The 21,080-nt window shown below is 43.0% G+C and overlaps 1 protein-coding gene across 5 annotated transcripts in view; it reads left to right on the forward strand.

Annotated features, from left to right (window-relative positions):
* FARP1 (FERM, ARH/RhoGEF and pleckstrin domain protein 1) overlaps positions 1 to 21,080 on the forward strand; it is a gene marked incomplete at both ends in the record, with an annotated part of 162,282 nt that overhangs the window by 140,487 nt on the left and 715 nt on the right. For all 5 annotated transcript variants that reach the window (XM_079537932.1, XM_079537933.1, XM_079537934.1 and 2 more), the window contains 10 exons: positions 5,626 to 5,707; positions 8,310 to 8,547; positions 10,328 to 10,458; positions 12,552 to 12,620; positions 15,627 to 15,716; positions 16,530 to 16,612; positions 16,989 to 17,101; positions 17,554 to 17,717; positions 20,139 to 20,246; positions 20,500 to 20,651. In XM_079537932.1, the coding sequence (XP_079394058.1) occupies positions 5,626 to 5,707; positions 8,310 to 8,547; positions 10,328 to 10,458; positions 12,552 to 12,620; positions 15,627 to 15,716; positions 16,530 to 16,612; positions 16,989 to 17,101; positions 17,554 to 17,717; positions 20,139 to 20,246; positions 20,500 to 20,651 (1,230 nt within the window). The remainder of the gene's footprint in view (positions 1 to 5,625; positions 5,708 to 8,309; positions 8,548 to 10,327; positions 10,459 to 12,551; positions 12,621 to 15,626; positions 15,717 to 16,529; positions 16,613 to 16,988; positions 17,102 to 17,553; positions 17,718 to 20,138; positions 20,247 to 20,499; positions 20,652 to 21,080) is intronic.

A 21,080-nucleotide genomic window follows, 5' to 3' on the forward strand; every position in this document is an offset into this window, starting at 1 on the left:
AACAGCACTTGAAATGGGGTTGAAGGACATGTGGTGAGAAAAGGAAGATCTGTAGTTCAAATTCTGCTTTCTACCAAACCAGTTTCATATAGCGAGCTTTATGCGTTCTAATTCCTAGGGCACATGTTGAAATAGATTCCCCCTGTATCCTCTGGTTGCTAGTGTTACTACAGGTGCATGCCAACCTCCTGTTCAGATGCGATGCTTTTCAAAATTGAATTATGTTGCAATAACTGCCTAACCCAAGGCGCTTGGGTTTAGAGAATAGAGAAAATAGAAAACAAATCTCTTTTGAACTCCACAAGAGGTTCAAAGACTGCAAATAAGACCTTACGTTTTCTAGTTTGTGCACATTAGGGACAAAACACTGCAGCTCCATTGGAGGTCCCAGACATGGGCACTGAAGTGAAAATGCAGTATCTGGGAAATTCAGCTGGAAGAGGAAACTCCTAATGAATATTTAGTCTTTTTGATTTTCTGTGGTTTTATTTTCCCCCTCTTCAGTTAACTTCTTTTAGAGCTGAGTTAGCCTTTTGTTTTCTAACTTATCCTTGGCTGTGGCTGTGGTTTCATAGAACAGCGAACCTCACTTTAAGACTCCTAGTGCCATATTAAAACTATAGCTTTGCTACGATACAAAGTGCTGATCTGCTGTGAACTTGGTTTGCAGTTCAAAAATACTCTGATGAAGTAACTTTGCTCCAGCTGGGCACCTCAGTCTGACTTTGGCAGATCAGCTATTCTGTGATCATCCTTCTGTGATCAGTGTAGGGCCACTGTGAATTCTCTGTCAGCTGCTCTGATTCGTGTGACAGAAAAGCAGTCACGTTACTGCTCCTGATCTGGACCCAGCTGGCAGCTGACAGCTTGGGTTTACCTTGTGTAAATGTTTGCTTTTTAAAGTTCTGGAAGATTTGAATATGTGAAACTGTGGGGGGAGGCAGACTAGCTGGCAGGTGTTGTTTTGGAGGTGTCGGTGTTTTTATATGCCACGGATGCTGAAATAAGTCGCAAGCAATAAACTCTTATCCTGTAGAGATTACTGTTTAATTAAATGGTGAGTGACAAAAATCAGCTCTCAGTGTGTAAAATAGCAACACAGTAAGGAGTTTCTCCAGCAGTGTGATCAAGGTCACTTAGCTCGATGCCCATGCTGTTGTGATCGTCCCAGTGCCTTTTGTCCTGGGTATTTTAAGCCAGTGGTTTCAACACAGAGCACTGACCAACCTTAAAGCAGGTATGCAATCCTTGTGAGTCTGACTGCCACTGAGCTCTGTGACACCACTGCAGGATACAAGCCAGCTCATTTATATCTGGTTTATCTGCATCAGCTCTTTTACCAGAGGTTGGGGAAGGAAGGTGAGACACGAGCATGCTCTGCATTCATCAGAAATAAAAGATCTTTGGATAAAAGTGTAAGAGACTTTATCAAGCTCCCAGAAGCCCCCATTCCTCAGGTGTGCTATCGGAGCTCCTAGGATGCTGTGTGTAGGCAGTGCAGATTGGGCATTGTTTTGCTTGTCAAAGGTGTCCTCCAAGCCTCTTTGCTGTGTGTTGGAGGTTCCTGCAGAAAGCTGTCCCTGCTCATACCTTGGGTCACATTGAAACTGATGCTCTGTAAAAAGGCTGTGAAGGGACTAAGGCCAAAAGAAGATTGCTCATAATAGTTGTTAGATAACTCTGTGCTTTCAATTTATTTAAACATCAGTAGATTTTTTAATATTTGGCTCAAAGAAGCTCAAGTTATGCATATTCTTAAAAGCATTTCTGGCTTGCTGGATAGCTTCTGAGCTGTTTGAATCTGCTACTGAGTATCTTCAGGGCTGGTATCCTTTTGATCCAGTTATGGATTCTGGCAGGACTGATTTGTTTCTTTATACAACTCACCCATTTTTCATACTAAGAACAGAAGATCCCAGTGAGGACGTTTTTAACAAGGTGTGAACTGATGCTGACACCAGTAGCCAACTGCAGAAAATTGGAATTTGCTGCATTTTTTGCAGCCAGAGTTTCATTCTGGCCAAATGCTGAGCAGATTCCCAGTGCTTTTACTGCGTGGCATCACCAGATCAGCAATACCATGGTCCATCAAAGGAGTCCCCAGCCCTTCTTGCTTCTCTTTAGGAGAGGAGTATCTCAATGTCTTAAAGCTGGCTCTTATTGTCTGGGGCCTGGAGGTTTTGTGTTAAGGAGGAAGAGGTGTGGACAGTGCAGCATGACATACTCCATTAGCATCTAGCCAGCTGACTCTGAATAGTCACTTGGACTCCACTTACATTTATGTAAGCTGTCTAAGGGACCAATCATTTGGGCCACACGCAGTATTTTCCTGCCAAAAAGTTGAGCTTGTCTTCCCACACCCGTTCAAGTGTTTGCATTGAAGGTTTCCGAACTGATTTCTGTTAATTCTGACAGAATGTGGCAAATGGAAAACCATGAATTTCCCTCTTGGTTGACCATTAGGCTCTGCAGAAAGTGATGCCAGGGCAAGCCAGAATAGCCATGTCTGCCCTATGAAGCAGGAAGTGTGAATTGGTATTTGGGGCCTTATTCATGTGCTGGAAAGAAAAAGCCTAACGTGCTTTCAAGAAATGTAGGCAGATTCATCTTCTCACAGGGAAGCCAGCAATTTGAGTTCCTGTTCAGAGGCACTTCTGAGGAAGGCTGCTGCTGGGTTCTAGCAGATGTGGCTGAGAAATATGTGGCTGGTAATTTGCAAGGAAGCTCTTAGATCTTAGCATATGAAAGGAAAGGGCTCAATCAGGATTCTTGAGAGACAGTTTGAAAACCTGTAATAAAAAGCACTCAGGGAGGTGTCAGACAGATGAGCTAAATGCTGATTTATTAACCTGTTTTTGCTGGGGAGGTAGTAGGTGTGGTCTGGAAAAACAGCCTGATAAACAGTTTACATAAATAAAGCTGCAATCCTTATCTGCCTTCTTACATGCTCAAGTGCCAACAATTGAGCTAGTATAACAACCAGCTTTAATGGTGAATGTTAAAGATATGGCTTAATGATACAACTTTAGTTAGTAGTAGGAAGGCCTGAAGCGTCTAAGTGCTTAAAGATGAGCTCTACCATCCAGGAGGATATGCTGTTCCTAAGCCTGTAGCAGGAGGTCATGCACTGCAAATGTAATTTGCTGCATAACATTTTTTTGCTGCAGTTAAAGGGCTGCAATTTAAATTGTTATGTTGATCTGGAAAGAAATCTGTAATGAGATGAGATGCCTTTGCTTCCTTCTTTGCCTTCCCACCATCACCAGACTCTTATTCCTTCTGTTGGCCATCCTGGAGGACTGAGAGTAGTATGGGCTGACCTGGGATTTCCTTTAATTCGCTTTTCAGTGATGTGCACTGAGAAGCTAGAAAATTAATTGGAAAACTCAGCCCTGCTGACCCAGCCATCAAGTTTCTGGATTTTCTTAGAATTTTACTTCTTCTAGAAGTACTTGTCTGCCTTCAGCACAGGTTACTTCTCTGGTATGATTAGCCAGTAGCTGGAGAAAGGCTGTTGCCTCCCTCTTTGTCTCTCTGCCAAGATGCCGAGCAAGATGAAAGCCCATACTGTTAGAAAAAAAGCAGCATCGGGCAAAAGCTAATGGAAGGGAATGTTCCTGACGCCATGCGTGTGGCTGATGTGATGAGATGCTGTGCAAGCAGTCAGTGCTGGCTGAGCTGAAGAGGGGACAGAGGGCCAGCTTTTAGGAAATAAAGATTGCTCAAGGAATAACTGCACTAAATATAAGCTGAGTTCACAAAGTCGGAGGACGCACTCGCTGTGACTTTGGTAGGATTGGGGTCAGCCTTTGAGCAGTTGGCTGGTGGGTATGGAATTGGCAAGGAGTGTTCTAACCAGCTAATGTGCAGCCTGGAGGTCAGAACAGCAATTTTCTATAGACCAGACTTTTGTCCTCAAAGAGTTCAGAAGCAGTAATCTCGTAACACCCATACATACCTCTGTTGTTCTTCGCATTGTAGATAATTTAAGAGTGTTTTGTCTATGGCAGTGTTTATTTTAACGTAGTGATTCAGTAAAGCTAGAAATGCTTCTTGCAGTCATCACTAACACAACCCAACTTCCTACGCAGCATAACCTTTGGTTTCAGAAAAACATAAAATGTCCTGTAGGGAACTGTGTTTTTCTTGTTTACATACGCGTGTGAGTGCCTGAGGGACTTAACACAATAGGACATAATTAAACACAGATGATGAAACTGGATATTGTTTAGATGAACATGGAGCAACCCCTTGTTTATCAGCTGAGTCCATTTGTCTATGAGAGGACAAAGTGGGGAATGTTACCACACAGAATCCTCAAGCCGTGCCCTCTGCATTTCCTGGTTAGAAGGGCTCACAGGGAGGTTATCCACCAAGGATCTTTACAAAACAAAATATGCGTCAGAATATACTCATGGAATAATGTAGAGATTTAAAATATACACATTGTATGTTTTTTTTTAATTGTCTTACCAGTGAATAGTATGTTCCTAACAACAGCAGTATCTTCTATGATTTGGTGAGTGTGGGACCTCTCTGGCTAATGTTGATACTGAGGAATGCAGAGTTTTACCATCTGATTTTCCTTTTGTTCCTTTGTTGCACACATAGAACCAGAAATTGGGGAAAGCCAATATATCCACCAGCGATAACACAAAAAAGAGGTCCTGTTATTCCTGGATTCACTGAGAAGTTGCTTGTATTCCTGCTCTTTCCCATGGTAGTGCATTACTTTGGCTGAATTGCAGTTGCCCTGCCTGCAGATCGATCTCCCAGTGTGCAGATGTGGGAACTGCACTGGATTTAAAACATTAAGGACAGCATGAAAAAAAGCCACCCTGCAGGAAACTTGGAAGCAGTATTAGCAATTGGGAAGGGAAGGATGCAGTGGTTCTCCTCTTACCCACTCCCCACTGCCCCCCCCACTGGTTTCCTTTGGAAAATCTAACTTAATTGGAACAGTTTGGTTCTTATGCTTTTTCCTCCTGTGTTCTTTCAAAGATGTGTTTGGATCCATTCAGTGTGCGGCATCCCTGCCTGTCTCACGCATGGGTTTGGAGCAGAAATGTCTTTTTCAGGAGCTGAGCTTCTCCCAGAGGCAGCACCCACCCAGGCACAGCTGGCCGGGAGGGAGTGGTTTGCAGTTCTAATACCAAAAGTGACATACTGAAAATTAATTCCCTGCCAGCATGTAATGCTCATGAGTCAAACCCAGGTGCTGGGTAGAGTGTTCTGTCCCGTCGTCCCTTACACAAAGCAGGAAGATTTTCAGAGCGGGATCTTCTTGTTTTTGGTGTTTTTAACAGTGGAGTCCTTCTGCTATAAGTCCATGTGTCATGACGCCTTACTTTTTCTTCAGGCATTTATTTAAAATATTTAATATATTTTAATATATTTAAAAACCTTGGCAATTCTCTTTAGAAGTCTGATCCTGTGAAGTGATGGCCATGCTGCTGCCAGGCCTGCTGGCTCGAGGAGTCCTGTTTGGAAAACACCTCACGTGCTGCTGAGCAGAGGGCCAGGGCCAGAAAGAAATGAGCTGCTGGGTTCCTTTCTGTGCCTTAAGTGATTATACAAATGGTTATATTGCTTGACTAACCTGTGTGCTCTTTCTGTTGCTGACAGGGAAGGCCGCTCTAATGCCCACATTAAAGGAGGTCACCAAAGAATCGGGGATGTTATGCTAAAGAACATTCAGAGTATGAAGGTAGGAATGATCTCATAACTATTAAGTTTTCACATGGATTAGGATGAGCCTGCATTTCATTTTTGTGTGATTTTGCCTGCTGTGCTGGGTTTTGCCAGTTGTAATCAAAGCTTATGCTATACATGTTTCCTTCGATGAAGTATCATCTGTTTGGGGAGCAGTGGGATTGCAGAATTGCAAGCTGACTAAACTTCTCAGCCTTTTTCCTCAACTCCCTCTCCAAATTTAGGAACAGTCAGAATCACAGCATGGCTTGGGCTGGAAGGGACCTCAGAGATTGTTTAGTTCCAAGCCCCTAACAAAGGCAGGGTTGCCAACCGCAAAATCAAGCACTAGATCAGGGTCCCATCCAACCAGCCTTGAGCATCTCCAGGGATGGGGCACTCCCAGTTTCTCTGGGCAGTCTGTGCCGGTGCCTCACTGCCCTCTGAGTGTAGAATTTCCCCCTGGCATCTAATCTAAATCTCCACTCGTTTAGTTTAAAACCAATCCCCCTTGTATTATCACTATCTGCCTATGTAAAAGGTTGATTTCCCTCTTGTTTATAAGCTCCCTTTAATTACTGGAACAACAAACACAGTGGTTGAAGAGAATGTAGTTCCCAGTTCTTTATTCTTGCAAGTAACACATCAGAATTTGTATGTCTGAAGAGGATCTTCAGAAGCCAACTGTTCCTACTTGTGTATGCAAATAAAAGTATTTAAATATTGCAGGAGCATTGACCTTAACCTGGGTTCTGGTTTGATTTTGAGAATTTCTACTTGTGCACCACAGCACCAAGTAAGATGAAAATTTTTTGAATGAATGAGAACAGTTAATTCTCAGTTCTTTAAAGCTTAAAGCCAAAAAACGTGTGTGAGCAGTATATGTAAAGCTTGGCATTAAGAAGGACAGACGGATGTGAAGAGAGGTTAAGTGACATGGAAGTCATTACAGAATGAGTAAAAGGGAACACAGAAATCCTGGTTTACAGCCCCCGGCACACAGACGGCTTTGTCACCAATAAAATAGGAACAGCTTTTTCCCATCAAGGCACAACTCGGATGCCTCAGAAGAAACACAGGGGGCTTTCCTACACCCCACCCCTCCTCTCAAAAGGGGCACACCTTTATACAGTTTTTGGAACCACAGGAAGCTTTTGACAAATTGTTCTTCTGCTTTCAGTACCTTGTAGTATTAAGTGTTGTCCTTGGTTGTCTGATCTGGTCCCTCTGCAGCTGGTCTAAGGATTCTATACAATGTAATGTAAACCCCCTGGCTTGCTTTCACCTTCACTGTTCTCTTTCCCATTAGAGGATTTTGTTCCATTTGCTTTGAGAACTATTACTGATAAGCACAGATACATGGAATAAAGGGGCAAAACCCAGTTTGACCTTAGGAACTGCCTAGAAAGTGATACAGTTAGTTAAAACTCTATATCTTTGTCATGAGTCCTGTTAAAACACCCAAAAACTGACAATCCTTGTTTAATTAGCACAGGAGGAAAATCAGGAACAAATAACTAATGGGCAGCCTCTGAAGTTGTCCTGAGGATCTGCAGTATCTTTGTAGGGTGAATACACAGTGTATGGGGGAAGCAGCTTGCCTGCAGAGATACGATATTTCCGGGAAAGATACCACATATCAAAGGGAAAGGGAATTGATTGAAAATGTGTCAAGAATCAGGAGCTTTAGATTAAGCCCAACTGTTTTCTGAAGTCCGTTCAGGATACCCGTTTAATTTTGTTTTGTTGCTGGATGTTATTCTACCAAGTGTTGGAAAACCTTATCTAGCTGCTCAGAGAAGCTCTGTGCTGCCTGAGGAATCTATTTACCTTTTGCAAAATACAAACAAAACCCTTGTGTTACTTGGTTAGGAAAAAAAAAAAAAAAAAAGCCAAAAAACTGCTAAATTGTTTTAGATGGGACCCAGCAGAGTCTGTGGTACTGTCATCTAAGTGGAATTGTGTATTCCTTGCAAACTTCAGTCACTCACTGATGCATAACTACCACTGCCAGTGAGATCATGTTATGAACTGCACTAAGCAGTAGAGGATGTAAGGCAAGGATGGAGCATTCTGACTTAGCCATTTCTGCTGCCAACTCCAGTATATTTTGTTCAGAATCCCAGGAGATGCAATTTCTCATTAATAATAGGGGTACAGAAGCTAGAGATCCAGTTGCCTGTCTCTCAGTTTTTCAGAGGCACCAAAGCGATGCCACACCTAAATACCTGCATCCTCTATGAAATCCAATTTTGTTTCCTGCTATTGTGTCCATGCTGTCTCTCTCTCTGTTGCTCTTGCTTGTATGAGCTGTGTTTGTGTCATCTCTTTGCCTTTGGATTTCTCATTGATGTGAGACAGTTAGCTCTGTTCACTCATGTGCTTTGTCTTATGGGGAATGCAGAGGGGATGAGGGATGTACTTCACACTAGTCATGATATTTCTTCTTTTCAGATACATATCAGAGCCACTGTGTTGCACAGTGATTTTGTTTGCAAAATCCCAATGGCTATGATAGATTTTTTTCTGGTATAGGTGTGGGTGAACGGTTGTGAGTCACATCTCAGTGTTTGCTAATAGCTCTACCATATGCTTTTTCTTTCTTTGTGGCTATTAAGCAACTGACGATTCACCTGTGGAAGCACGATGAGATTTTAACTGAGTTGGAGAATGGAATCAAGAACTCTCGCAAGCTGGAGACCTTTTGCAGGGACTTTGAGCTACAGAAAGTTTGCTACTTGCCTCTCAATACCTTCCTGCTCAGACCTTTACACAGACTTATGCACTACAAACAGATAATGGAGAGGCTTTGCAAACATTACCCACCAAACCACACAGATTTCAGGGATTCAAGAGGTAAGCAAGGCATAAGACATCAATTCCCAGAGCTGGGAAATGTTAGAGATGCATGTAGAAACAATTTTTTTTTATCTTACAGCCTAATTAAAACAGGATTGAGTTGCGAAATCAATCACTCAGAAGACCAGAAGCAGTAGGATTAGAGTTGCACTTGTATACACATTATGGCACACTGTGGACAAACACTTGGAAGAGAAATCTGCTGGGGGTTATTAAGTACACAGAAACGACATGCAGTTCAGGAAGTCCCTTAAGCTGAAAATAGTTAGGAGAGAACATGGAGGATATGCCAGATGTGCAAATTTTATTCTCAGCTTTCCCTAGATATCTGCTGGTAACAGAGAGTATTGGCCCAGGTGAACCCTTGATCTGACCCCACGTGGCTGCTTGTTGTTGTGTCTTAACACAGTCTTAAGGAGAATATTATTTTTCCAGGTGGACACTTTGTTCTATTACAACTTCCACGATTTGTTTCAGGAACTCAAAGCTGCCAACGTATTGGGGTGGTTTTTTTGATGGTGGTGTTTATTCTAAATGTGAATAAATTCTCCTCCTGTAGTCTGAGGTCACTGCTTTTTTTCTTTTTTCTTTTTTTTTTTTTTTTTTTTATTTGCTTTCCTCTTTCTATATGCTGGTATCCCATCCCACTGTGTACTGTCTCCATTTGAAGATAACTGTTACCTGCATGGTTGCCACTCAGTGCAGGATGTGGGCAGGGGGCTGTGCTCGGTGTGGCCGCTCCCAGCTACACAGTGTTAGCTGAGCTGACTGGCTGCATTCCCTTGGCTGCTGTGCATGGAGAGCCATGTAGGCAGTGCACAAAATATGGAGGTAACTTGACCTGTGGTAATAAGAACTGCCACAGTAGTCTGTGTGACCAAAATGCTTGCCTAAATGTAGCTACTGCCTGAAAGAGCTCAAGAAGTAAAGGTCTTTACTTCCAAAGACTATAGAGGTCATCATTTACTGAAGTGATACTGGATTATTCTGTGTTTCCAGGGTTAACTATTGCAGGACATGTTCATGCCAATCTTCATGTATATACATATATATATATATGGAAAGTAACCATAGAACAATAATCAAAATACTGAAGTCTGGAAAGCATCTGCTTAAAATGGGGTTTGAAAAGTTCGGTCTGTTGGGACCCACACTTGTTTTATAAGCATTGTCATAACTGGCTCACTTCTGATCTTGGAAGTAAACTTGTGATTCTGTGACTTCTCCCAGGACAGAAGAGGGAGAAACCAGCATGGGTAGGGGCAGCAACCCCAGGTGCCTTGTCAGTGATACAGAGGTTTTTTCTTCCTTGTAGTTTTTTTTTAACATTTATTTAAAAATAGCCTATCCTTTTGAATGTATCCAGATTGTGCTCATGTACATGATGGCACTGGGAGCCAGTCTGTGAGCTGATCCCCCAGAAAAGATAAAGTGATGAAGTGATTTTGTGCCTAATTCCCTACGTTAGTTAGATAGTAGAACCTCTTCATTGGTGCTGTAAACTGACTTGAGTATCCCTAGTTTCTGTAGCTGAAGTAGAGCAAACTTTCAGATGGAAAAATGGTCTGTATCTTCACTATACAACTGTCCACACTCAACAAGATGATGCTCAGAGTTTATAAAGTTTTCAGTCTGCCTGAGTAGGTTTACACTGTGAAGGAAAAGGGTATCCCAAGGATGAGTGGTGCTCACGAGTTGCTTTCTGCAGAGAGAAGTCTTTCTTTTTGAATATTTTTTGTAAATTTATGAAAAGCATTTTATGGTTTTGTTTCTCTAGCTGCTTTGGCTGAGATTACCGAAATGGTGGCACAGCTCCATGGCAATATGATAAAGATGGAGAACTTCCAGAAGCTGCATGAACTCAAGAAAGACTTGATAGGCATTGACAATCTGGTGATCCCAGGAAGGGTAAGTAGCAGGATGGTGATTGAGGTGTGATGCCATTTCAAAGCATTGGATGTATTTTAGAAATCTGGTTCTTAGGAGCATCTGTCAAACTGCCTTTCCTCATATGAACATTTTTCTCTCACCAAAAACTGTTGTATGTAAACATAATAATACCGTAGAAAACAGCAGTCTTCAAAGCAGGAAGAAGCTATCATCTTTATTATCTTTTTGCAGATTTTATTAGAGTATCTTATATATAGATTTGGATGGCTGTAGGCAATTCCAAATGTCTATTACAGGAGGCAGTAAAAATGTAATATTTATCACAGCATTCAGAGCTTGAGCATTTCCTCATTTCTTTCTGCCTTTTTTTCTCTCTCTTTTTTTTTCCTACCCAATCATCAGTGCTAAAGCATAGCAAATTAAAGAGAAGCAAGACATTTGTGCTGGAGGACCTTCAGCCTGGTCACGATGCCTGGCTCTGAAACTCATGACCCTGAGGACAAGCAGTCTCTTTAGTCTACATGTAATGTTAGGCGATGATTTTTGAGACAGTGTTGCCTTAAGTAAACACTTTTAATTGTGTTATAAAAATACGGACGTCGCTTCCATTTTTCCTGCTGTACTGTTTTAAAAACAGAGGCTTATTTAAGTGGCCCTCTGCAGAATTTGTAGCCTTTTCTGCTTTTCTGTGTACATATATCTGTGCATTCGAGCTTGAGAGTTGTCTGTTGTCAAAGTGCTTTTCTCCCCACTCCCCTGACTTCTGTGTGTAATACACAGAAACACGACTTGCGACAACAGAAAATGCGTTGCTAGTCTGTTCTTGCCCCTCATGTATTTTGTGAAATAGATGGAAAAAAAAAACAAGTGAGTTTTGTGTCGAATTGCAAATGCAGCAGTGCTTTAAGGCACCCTGTGGCCTGAGGTCTGCTCACAGTGCCATTTCCTTGCCTTGTGCTACTGTGGGGTTATACAAGAGGCTGCTCATGGCACACCTGTGCTCGTGTTTATGTAAGAATTTACCTATTTAAGGGAGCTGCACACAGGTATTTTGGCTATTTAGGCTCTGGCAGATGCCCGTGGGTTGCTGTTCTCCAGGCTTTGTGCTGCTGGGCCAGATGCAGGCCAAGCTGGATGCAGTGCTGCCGGGCCACTGCTGCCATTGGCTGGGCTGCCCAGAAGAGGCCCCATGCCATGTCTCTGAGGAGAAATGCTTGCCAGGCCAGTGATCAGCTGTCCTCAACACGGCTTCAGGGAGCCACTGTCCTTACCGTGCCCCAGCCTGTTGCTGCCATCCTGGTTCCTGTGCTGGGTGGTAAAGCATCCCGCAGTCGGTTCTGCTTGCAGATGGCAGTGACCCACAGCTCTTCTGTGAGCTCGTGCAGTGCTTGGCTGTGGTGAAGCTGAGGCCGTTGGTGACCATTAGGTATTACAACATAAACAGTGATTGTGTTTAGTATGATTTGGTGGTCAGCAAAGGCTTCCAGTGGTCTCTCTGGCACCATGAGCTTACTGTGATAGAAGGAACAACATTCTCTAGGCACCTCTACTTAAAGTAACTTTCACTTAAGATAGACTGGACACATCAGAGCAACCTTAAGGCTAAGGAGCATCTCTCGGAATAGATTAATCTTCAAGAGCCAGTTTGTTGCTAAGCTGCAGGCGATTCTGGTGCTTTATCTGCCTTTTACATGCACAATAGGAGTAAAACAACCCTCAGAAGACTGTAATAAATAAATATAAATCTCTTGGCTGGAGGGAGTGACTGAAAAATGATGTTTTGATGGGTTTCAGATACATGGGAAGGTGGGTTACATTATAGTTCACAACAAACCCAGGTAATCCCAGACCTTTGAAAATTGAGATTGGGCTATTCTTCCTCTACTTTAACCCCTAAACATCACTTAACAATTTGATCTGAATGCCCTGTATAACTTCACGGAGACTGCACTAGGATAACACGTGCTGCCAGACCAATTTCCCTCTTTTTATGCTGCTGACATTGATTTGTTCATCAAGTAGTCATGTTTAATTTTGCATATTAATAAATCATAAACATTTTTGCAAAAAAAAAAAAAAAAGCCTATTTGTTTTGTATTTCCTTCCTACAGGAGTTCATTAGACTGGGCAGTCTTAGTAAGTTGTCTGGAAAAGGTTTACAGCAACGCATGTTTTTCCTGGTAAGCAAGAAGGCATTTTTTTTATTTATATATTGAAATGTAACTATAGGCAACTATTAAGCAAACTGTTAAACTTGAATGTGATTTACAGTATTTTTAAATGGTCGTTTATCAACATAATACGTGACCTCACTGGTTGTTAAGAACATGTTCCTGTCCAAAACCAATACTCTCTTTGTGACTGCTTCTTACAAAGGTAACACTATTATTTTCATATGCCACTGTGAATACCATGTTAAAATAATACTTCCTAGCAACACGGTCTTAAATAAAAGCGGAGTCATTAAAAAAAAAAGAAAGTGGCACCAGGGTTAGTGAACATATCCCAAAAAGAAGATGAAGAGTAACTCCTGGTGATGTAAAAAATAATCCCCATAATGCTCTCAGGACACATTACAGAGCCACGTTTCTCCACAAACCGTCCAGTTCCAGCCCATTTACCTGGAGATAGATTGAGAAATTCCTGCACTAGGAAGGATCGTAGAATAGAATACAATCATTAAGGTTGGAAAAGACCTCTAAGATCATCTAGTCCAACTCTCCATCTGCCACCAATATTGCCCACTAAACCATGTTTCTCTGTACTTACACCTGTACTTACATGTCTTGGACACCACCAGGCACAGTTACTCCACCCCTTCCCTGGGTGGCCCAGTCCCTTCCAGTCCCTCACCACTCTTTCAGAGACATTTTTCCTCACCCCGTTTTCAGGATGGTGTCTCCTCTCTTCTCTTCTGGAAACTGACTTGTTCCCAGGAACCCAGCACTGCTGTGACTCAGCCATTGATGCAGGGGGATTGGGATGCCCAGTAGAGTTAGTGGATTTTACAGTCCAGGGGTATGGGGCAGAATATGAAAGCGTAAGTGCAGCAGGAGAGGAAAACTCTTCCTTGGCTTCTTGTGGGCAAAAGGGGAACACTGTGTCCAGAAAAACTTGTAAGCATGCTAGATTTTATGAAACATTCAATATTTACTCTCTCAAATGAGCGCAACAAAAAACCAGCAGTTTTGTCTTGGTGGGATTTTGCTCTAGCTTTAAAGGCACTAGAATGGGAGCCTAGTGAATGCGCTGCTTATTTTCTTGCGTACCACTGTTGTTCTTACCAAATGATTCCTTGATATTGTATAAAATGTTAATAGATCAAGACACGACTCTTAAGTCAGTCTTAGTTTTTGGCAGTTACCCACACTGTCAAAGAAGTCTTTCATCTGCCTTAATCACCAGAATCTTTTTTGGAGATAAAAGCCCGAATCAATATTCTGTGACTCCAGCTTCGTGTGTAATTATTGGCAAAATTAAATCCCCCTCTAGTGGCCAGTCTGTATCACTTCATGAATTATTGCTGTTGGGTTGTACAACACTGTAGTGAGAGTTATGCTTTCTACCACAAAGAATTATTTTCTTGATGCATCTGTAATGTTTGAGAAGAACCTCTTTTAACCATGGCCAGTGATGACTGACCACTTGTATGATAACAGCACACAACATAATGCAGCTCAACATTTGATAATTGCCTAAAGTCATCTACTTTGAAGCAGGTTTTGCAGCTTCTTTCTGAATATGTGGAGTGTGAGGTAGCCAACTAAAGAGTAAGGTTAGACATCTCTCTCTTGAGGCCACGCTTTCTTATCTTCCCACACAAATCAGAAAAAAAAAACAGTGATGAAACAGGCTGATCTTCCTCTACTTCACAGTGCTGCAGAGTGTGAAATGTTTTATTTGGTTTTACTGCTGTGCCTTGTTAGTTTTGACCCAGATATTAAAAAGAAATGAAATATTAGAAGATGTGAAATGGAAAATTATCGGAATATGCCTGAGATTAGCTGGGAAGGAAGGCAGGGATAGCAACAGGTAATATGGGGATAGTGTGGAAGCCAGTATTTACTCTTCAACTTATATTATTATTATAGCAACATTATATTATACTATATATAACATATATTATAACAATATTATCAATGACATCGTTGATGGGCTTGAGTGAACCCTCAGCAAATTTGCCAGTAACACCAAGCTGAATGGTAAGGTTGACACATTAGAAGGAAATGAAGCCATCCAGAAGGACCTCAACTCGAAAGCTTGGCCCACATGAACCTCATGAGGTTCAACATAGCAAAGTGCAAGGTTCTGCACTTGGGTTGGAGTAACTCCAGATACATATACAGAATGGGAGAAGGGCTCCTTGAGGATAGCCCTGCAGAGAAGGACCTGGGGGTTTTGGTGGATGAAAAACTGAACATGAGCCAGCAGTCTGCTCCTGCACCTTGGAAGGCCAATGGTATCCTGGGCTCCATCAGAAGAGGGCTGGCCAGCAGGGGCAGGGAGGTGATCGTCCCTCTCTACTCTGCCCTCATGAGACCCCATCTGGAGTACTGCGTCCAGGCCTGGGGCCCCCAGTACAGGAAGGACATGGAGCTCTTAGAGCGGGTCCAGAGGAGGGCCACTAAGATCATCAGAGGGCTGGAGCACCTCTCTTGTGAAGACAGGCTGAGGGAGCTCGGCTTGTTCAGCTTGGAGAAGAGATGGCTGTGAGGAGACCTCATTTGCAGCCTTCCGGTATTTAAAAGGAGATAATAAAAAGGAGGGGAATCAACATTTTATTCCGATAGATAGTGATAGGAGAAGGGAGAATGTTTTTAAGCTCAAGGAGGGACGGTTTAGTTTAGATGTCAGGGGGAAGTTCTTCACAGAGAGAGGGCTGAGGTGCTGGCACAGACTGCCCAGAAAGGTTGTGGATGTTCAAGAGGTGCTCAAGGCCAGGTTGGATGGGGCCCTGGGCAGCCTGGTCTAGTACCAGATCTGGAGGTTGGTGGCCCTGCATGTGGCAGTGGAGTTGGAACCTGATGATCCTTGAGGTCCCTTCCAACCCGGGCCATTCTGTGATTTTGGATTCATGCATTAGGACTGCCAGTACTCATTAGTTTTCTGGTATTTACTATTTTGATGATTATTTTTTCTATGTGTATGTTTACGTAGTTCTAATAATGGTTTTTCTTGCTTTTTAGTTTAATGATATTTTATTGTACACAAGTAGAGGCCTGACAGCATCAAATCAGTTTAAAGTCCATGGGCATCTGCCACTGTATGGCATGACGGTAAGTATTGTAAGAGCTTGTATTCGTGCTTACTTGGTCATTTAAGGTCCCATCTTAATTGCTTGCTCCATTGCTTGTGGAGTGAGAGCAGTAGCAAGGGGTTGTTCTCAGGTTCAGAGAAGTTGTGGGTTTGTTCTACAGTTTCAGCAGAGGCAAAGCACAGTGCTTGGTGGGTCTGTGCTGGGTTCAGCATGTGGTCTTGAAATGTTCTGTGCAAAGGTTGTTGCATGGCAAAAATGGAAAAGGACATCTGGGGGGACAGCTTCCTCGTAATGCAGAATAATTTTTGTGAGGTTGTACCTTTATTTTTTTAAATCACAAATTGAACCACGGTTCTTTCCAGTAATTAATCACAATTGCTCATAGGCACACTGTTGGAGGCAATTAATCATTAGCAATGATTTCATTTCTGTGGAAAAATTATTTCCTAACATTTCTGTCCATGTATCTTAAAGCTGAGGTAGTGGGAGACTGCAGGCAGCAGTGCGTCATTCAGAGCCCTTTTGCAGTTCTCCTTGAAAATAGGCAGTTTAAGCTCAGTAGCACCTAGTTAGCACTACCTCTTCTTGCAGTATGATTTAGAAAATATTTTTTTTCTAGTTTCAAAACTTCAGTTTCCCCCTGTATTTTCCCTGGAGCTTCCCATGTTCTTGTATGTACTTCATACTGTTAGATAATCAATATCACAGGTAACTATTTTCTCTCGACACCTCTTGCTGCCCCCCAGTGGTAAGAGTTTGCTCAGTTCACTGTTCCAGCTTAAGTAGTAATTACTTGCTACAGTCTGATTGTATTTTGATTTTTCTCTCTCAGATTGAAGACAGTGAAGAGGAATGGGGGGTTCCTCATTGTCTAACATTGCGAGGTCAACAGCAGTCCATAATCATTGCGGCAAGGTAATTTGATGGAGACAGCCTACGTAGTTACTGTTGAACTGTAAACTGTCCTTCTCTGTGGCTTTCCCACTGTGGTGTGAACAGGAAGGTGAGCCAGTAGATGTTGTTTTGTTGGGATTTGCTCCTAAAACAATTTCCAAGGCATATTCTTCGGCAAAGCCACAGAAAGCCAAAACAAAAAATAAAAAAGCAAATGAGACAAAATAGAGTGGCAGTTGTGCAAGGCAGAACCAAAGCTAAATTATTTGAAAAGCAATTAGCTTCTCAGGTCTTTATTTGTGTATTTCAATTAAAAGGAAGCTCAACTTAGCACTGTTTCTTCGAGCTTGCTTTCAGCCTGGATGAGAGTAATTAAAACCTGAGTTTTCATTGTCAGTACCCGCGCTGAAATGGACAAATGGATTGAGGACATTCAGATGGCAATAGACCTGGCAGAGAAAAGCAGCGACCCCGCCCCCAAGCTGCTGGCCAGCAGCCCCCCTGACAACAGTAAGTAAATGCTGGAGAGGAGGTTTGGTTAATTTCAGTCGGTACAGTTGGCGACTGCTTCTAAGCAGAGTGGTGAAATATGCTGTCCACAAGTCAGGTTAATGCATTTGAAGTTGAGGGATGCATTTATTTATGTGTCTGCCACTGTAATGTTCTTACTGGTGTTAGCAGAAAGTTTCACTGAATAGAAAAGTGACTTGAGCATAATGATGTCAGGAAGTGTTTTACGAGACTTGGGCAGTGCCTGTCCTTGTAAGGCATTAAAAACACCAACCAGACACGGTGGTCTTTGGCAGAAAGATGTAAAAATAACCTAGTGAGCATCTCTGCAAAACTGTTTGTAAAAGTGTACTGGTTCACCACATTGTGACCAGATTTGATTTGTTTAATTTTTCCAATTACGTATGTTGTTGCATAGAAGAAGAAAGATGCTTTCTCCCTGCATTTCATAGAGTCTCCTGATGAAACTACTGTAGACCAGGAATCTGAGGACGACCTCAGTGCATCCCGCACCTCACTCGAGCGTCAGTCACCACACCGTGGCAACACTACGGTGCACGTCTGCTGGCACAGAAATACCAGCGTTTCAATGATCGACTTTAGTATTGCTGTGGAGGTATCGGCCTCAGAACTATCTGCGCTGCAGCTCCAGACACTCTCTCCAATGACAATTTCCTTTTTGCTCCTCCTTAAAGAAGTGCAGTGTTCCTTGGTTTCCTCTCGGGGACGTTGCAGGCGCACCGCTAAACTGCTCCTGTACCTCAAACGGCAGCACGAGTTCGTCAGTCCAGGCACACAGCTTCACTGCCTTAGTGCATCTTTTTAAAATCAATTAGAGCAGTAATTTTCTGGAAGAACTGCCCAAAAAGTGCTGATGGTCTTTAAAACTTAAAGCGGATCAAATGGCCTTAATGCTGTCATTTATAGAGGCATTAAGTCATTGCTCGAGCTGAAAGGATATTGTCTCTATCTGCTGCAGCCAGGTCTGGTTATATGTAGTACTAACTTCTGTTTCTTTACCCAGCCATCCTTTCTGGAACCTTCTCTCATTGCTCAGTCTCAGTCTCATCTGCTTTTTGGTTTTTTTGCATTTTTTACCTCAAAATAAATACCTTTCTTGTTTCCCTGATCGCAGCTGTGTCCATCTGATACACGTTCCTTAACCCAGCGCTCAGTGAATGAGAGCCACAGTTGGACTTCCCCCATAGTGAAAGGAAAGACTCTTAGGGCCCTGTTGGTTTCAGGCTGAGGTGTGTGGGTGTCCCTCCTGCACCAGAGGGACACCGCTGGGACCTCAGACTGCTTTGTCATGGTTCTCATCATGTGGAAGTGTGCACTCAGTGGAAGAGGTGAAAGCATCACATGGAAGTGTGTGCTTAATGGAGATGGTGCAAGGGACCTTAAAACTCTATTGACCTCTCCTCCCGGGCAGCCCAGAGGTACCAACTCCTTACTGCTCTGGAGGGGACACCCTGACTCAGAGCTAAGGACAGATAGTGTTCAGTTTGTGAAACTGCCCCTGATTTTAGCAGAAGAGTTGCTGAAACTTTATCCAAAAAATGATTCCCTGTAAGAAAACACTAACTGCTGAGCCTCATGGTGCTCCTGTGCAGGTGCAGTTTCTGCTCTTTCTGCCCTTAAGTCCTGCAAAGGTGGAAGAGCTCAGCATGGAACCAGGTCTCACGTTTTTCCCTAAAGCATAGGACTTGCTATAAACGGATATTGAATAATTTTTAGCTGACAATTAGTTCAAACAGTTGAAATGTTTAGTTAGGCAAACCTCCCTACCCAGCATCAGAGCTCATTGCTCTTCAGTTTTGTTCTTCCCCGTGACTCAGCCAAGTGCAGGCACAGCAGTGAGGACCATGGAGCACACTGGAGCCATTCACTGTTCTATGAAAGCATCTCCAGCTCCACCGCTGCTCAGTGTCTGCAGCTCACGCTCATGCTCACATCATTCTCTCGGTGCCTTTCACTTCAGCATTACCGTTCATTTTCTCTGTGTCTCTCCCTCCTCTCTGTCTCTCCCGTGTTAGAAGATCCTCTCTCTGTCAGTGACTGTACTTCCCTACCTGCTGGACTGATCAGTGACCAGCGACCTGTTTCCATTTCATGTATCTGCTGGTACCGAATGCAAAGCCTGTCCTTTTATGATATCCTCCAGAGTGACGAGGTAACAGCAAATGAAGGAGTGTGCCTGTAACTTAGGTCACAGTGTCAGCAGAGCATGGCATTATCCGATGCAAAGGCCTTAATGCACACCCCAGGCTGGTGACTACTTAGTTTGTAGTAGGTGAATTGGGACCACCAGACTCGGAGCATTAAGCATTACAGATTAAATTATCAGTTTCTGCGCTGTTATGTGAACAGTTGTTTTGATCCTGATGATAGTGAAATACTTGGTATTCCTCCTCCCTGCTGTAAAATACCCAAATCCAGCTCAGAACAAGGTGAATAGTCGGTGTGTTTGACAAGTTCCCGTGTTAACTTGCTGTGTGCTGAGAGCTTGACCTCTGTCTGCGGTGCTGAAGTACGTCATGATTTTCCTTTGCATCCCAAATTCATGTCAGCCTTTCTGTTTCCATTGTTCTATTTAAGTATCATTTGAAAAGAACACGGATGAAGGTAACGAGACTGACTGATGGTTGCCAGTACATTATTGATGGCCACCACAATTTAAAAAATACAGCCATAGTAGTTGGAAGTTTCTGGAAGTACCCAGCTACAAACACGTATTACAGAGTACTGCTTAGTTGTAGAAAAACGCATTCATTTGGTCAGAACACCTTCGCTTGTGGTAAGGCCACATATGCTAAAAGCAGATCATTGTTCTTACGGTGATTGAACCGCAGCCAGCCCTCACTTAAGGAGTGATGGGTACTTCTGGTTCTGTGCTTACTGCCAAAGTGATGGCATACAGTAAGTTAAGCAGAAATGCAAACATCCATTCTGTGGAGCTTGGCTGCTTTTCATCTGCTCATACATCTCTGCAGTGTGCATTTCACTGCTTTATTTGACTACATCTGATCTGTTTCAGAATCAGCTGTCTGGAAACCTCCTGAGGAAATTCAAGAACAGCAACGGGTGGCAGAAGCTTTGGGTTGTGTTCACCAACTTCTGCATGTTCTTCTATAAATCGCACCAGGTAACACAGCTGGGTAGGGCTTTCTGTTTCCAGTGTGGGAGTAGGGAGAGCAACCATCATCAGTGGTGGATTCTGCCCCATTGGGACACAGAGCAGTTCTGACTGCCCATCTCCACTGAAGCCACAGTGGTTGTTTCATGACATTTCTAATGGAGAGCCTTAAAAGACTGCATATCTGTTCTCCATTTCACTTACATGCTTCCTTTGCTTGAGAGCAGTTGATCTCACAGCACTTTTCACCATTGCTTTTCAGGACAATCATCCCTTAGCCAGCCTCCCTCTGTTGGGATATTCTCTCACCATTCCTTCCGAATCTGAAAACATTCACAAAGACTATGTCTTCAAGCTGCATTTCAAATCCCACGTGTACTACTTCAGGGCTGAAAGCGAATACACATTTGAAAGGTAAGTCAGTCACTCTTCTGGAAGAGGGCATTTTTTAAATTCCTGGATTTGTTCCCAAACTCAGCTGGTACAGTGTCTACTGAGTTGATTCAGTAACACAGGCTTGTAGCTCAACAGAATGAAAGGCAATGCCCTTCAAAGTACTTACAGAAATTTTAAGCCTGGAAGCACCAGAAGCTATAGCAACTGTGGTAGTAATGACTGCAAAGCTCAGTTGTGTGCAAAAAATCTCCCTTCTGAATTACTGAGGCTGCGTGCACAGGGCACACTGTATGCCAGGTTCAGGTAGCATGTAAACAGACCTCTTACTAGCAGAGTCGCTTCTCTCCCTCCTGTACAACTCCCTGCAACACCCACATTTGAAACAAAACAAAACACGGCTTTTTCACAGAAGCTGCTGCTCGTAGTCTGTTCTGCCGCTGCAGCGTG

This window comes from Tetrao urogallus, assembly GCF_951394365.1.
Source record: "Tetrao urogallus genome assembly, chromosome: 1".
NCBI lineage: Eukaryota > Metazoa > Chordata > Aves > Galliformes > Phasianidae > Tetrao > Tetrao urogallus.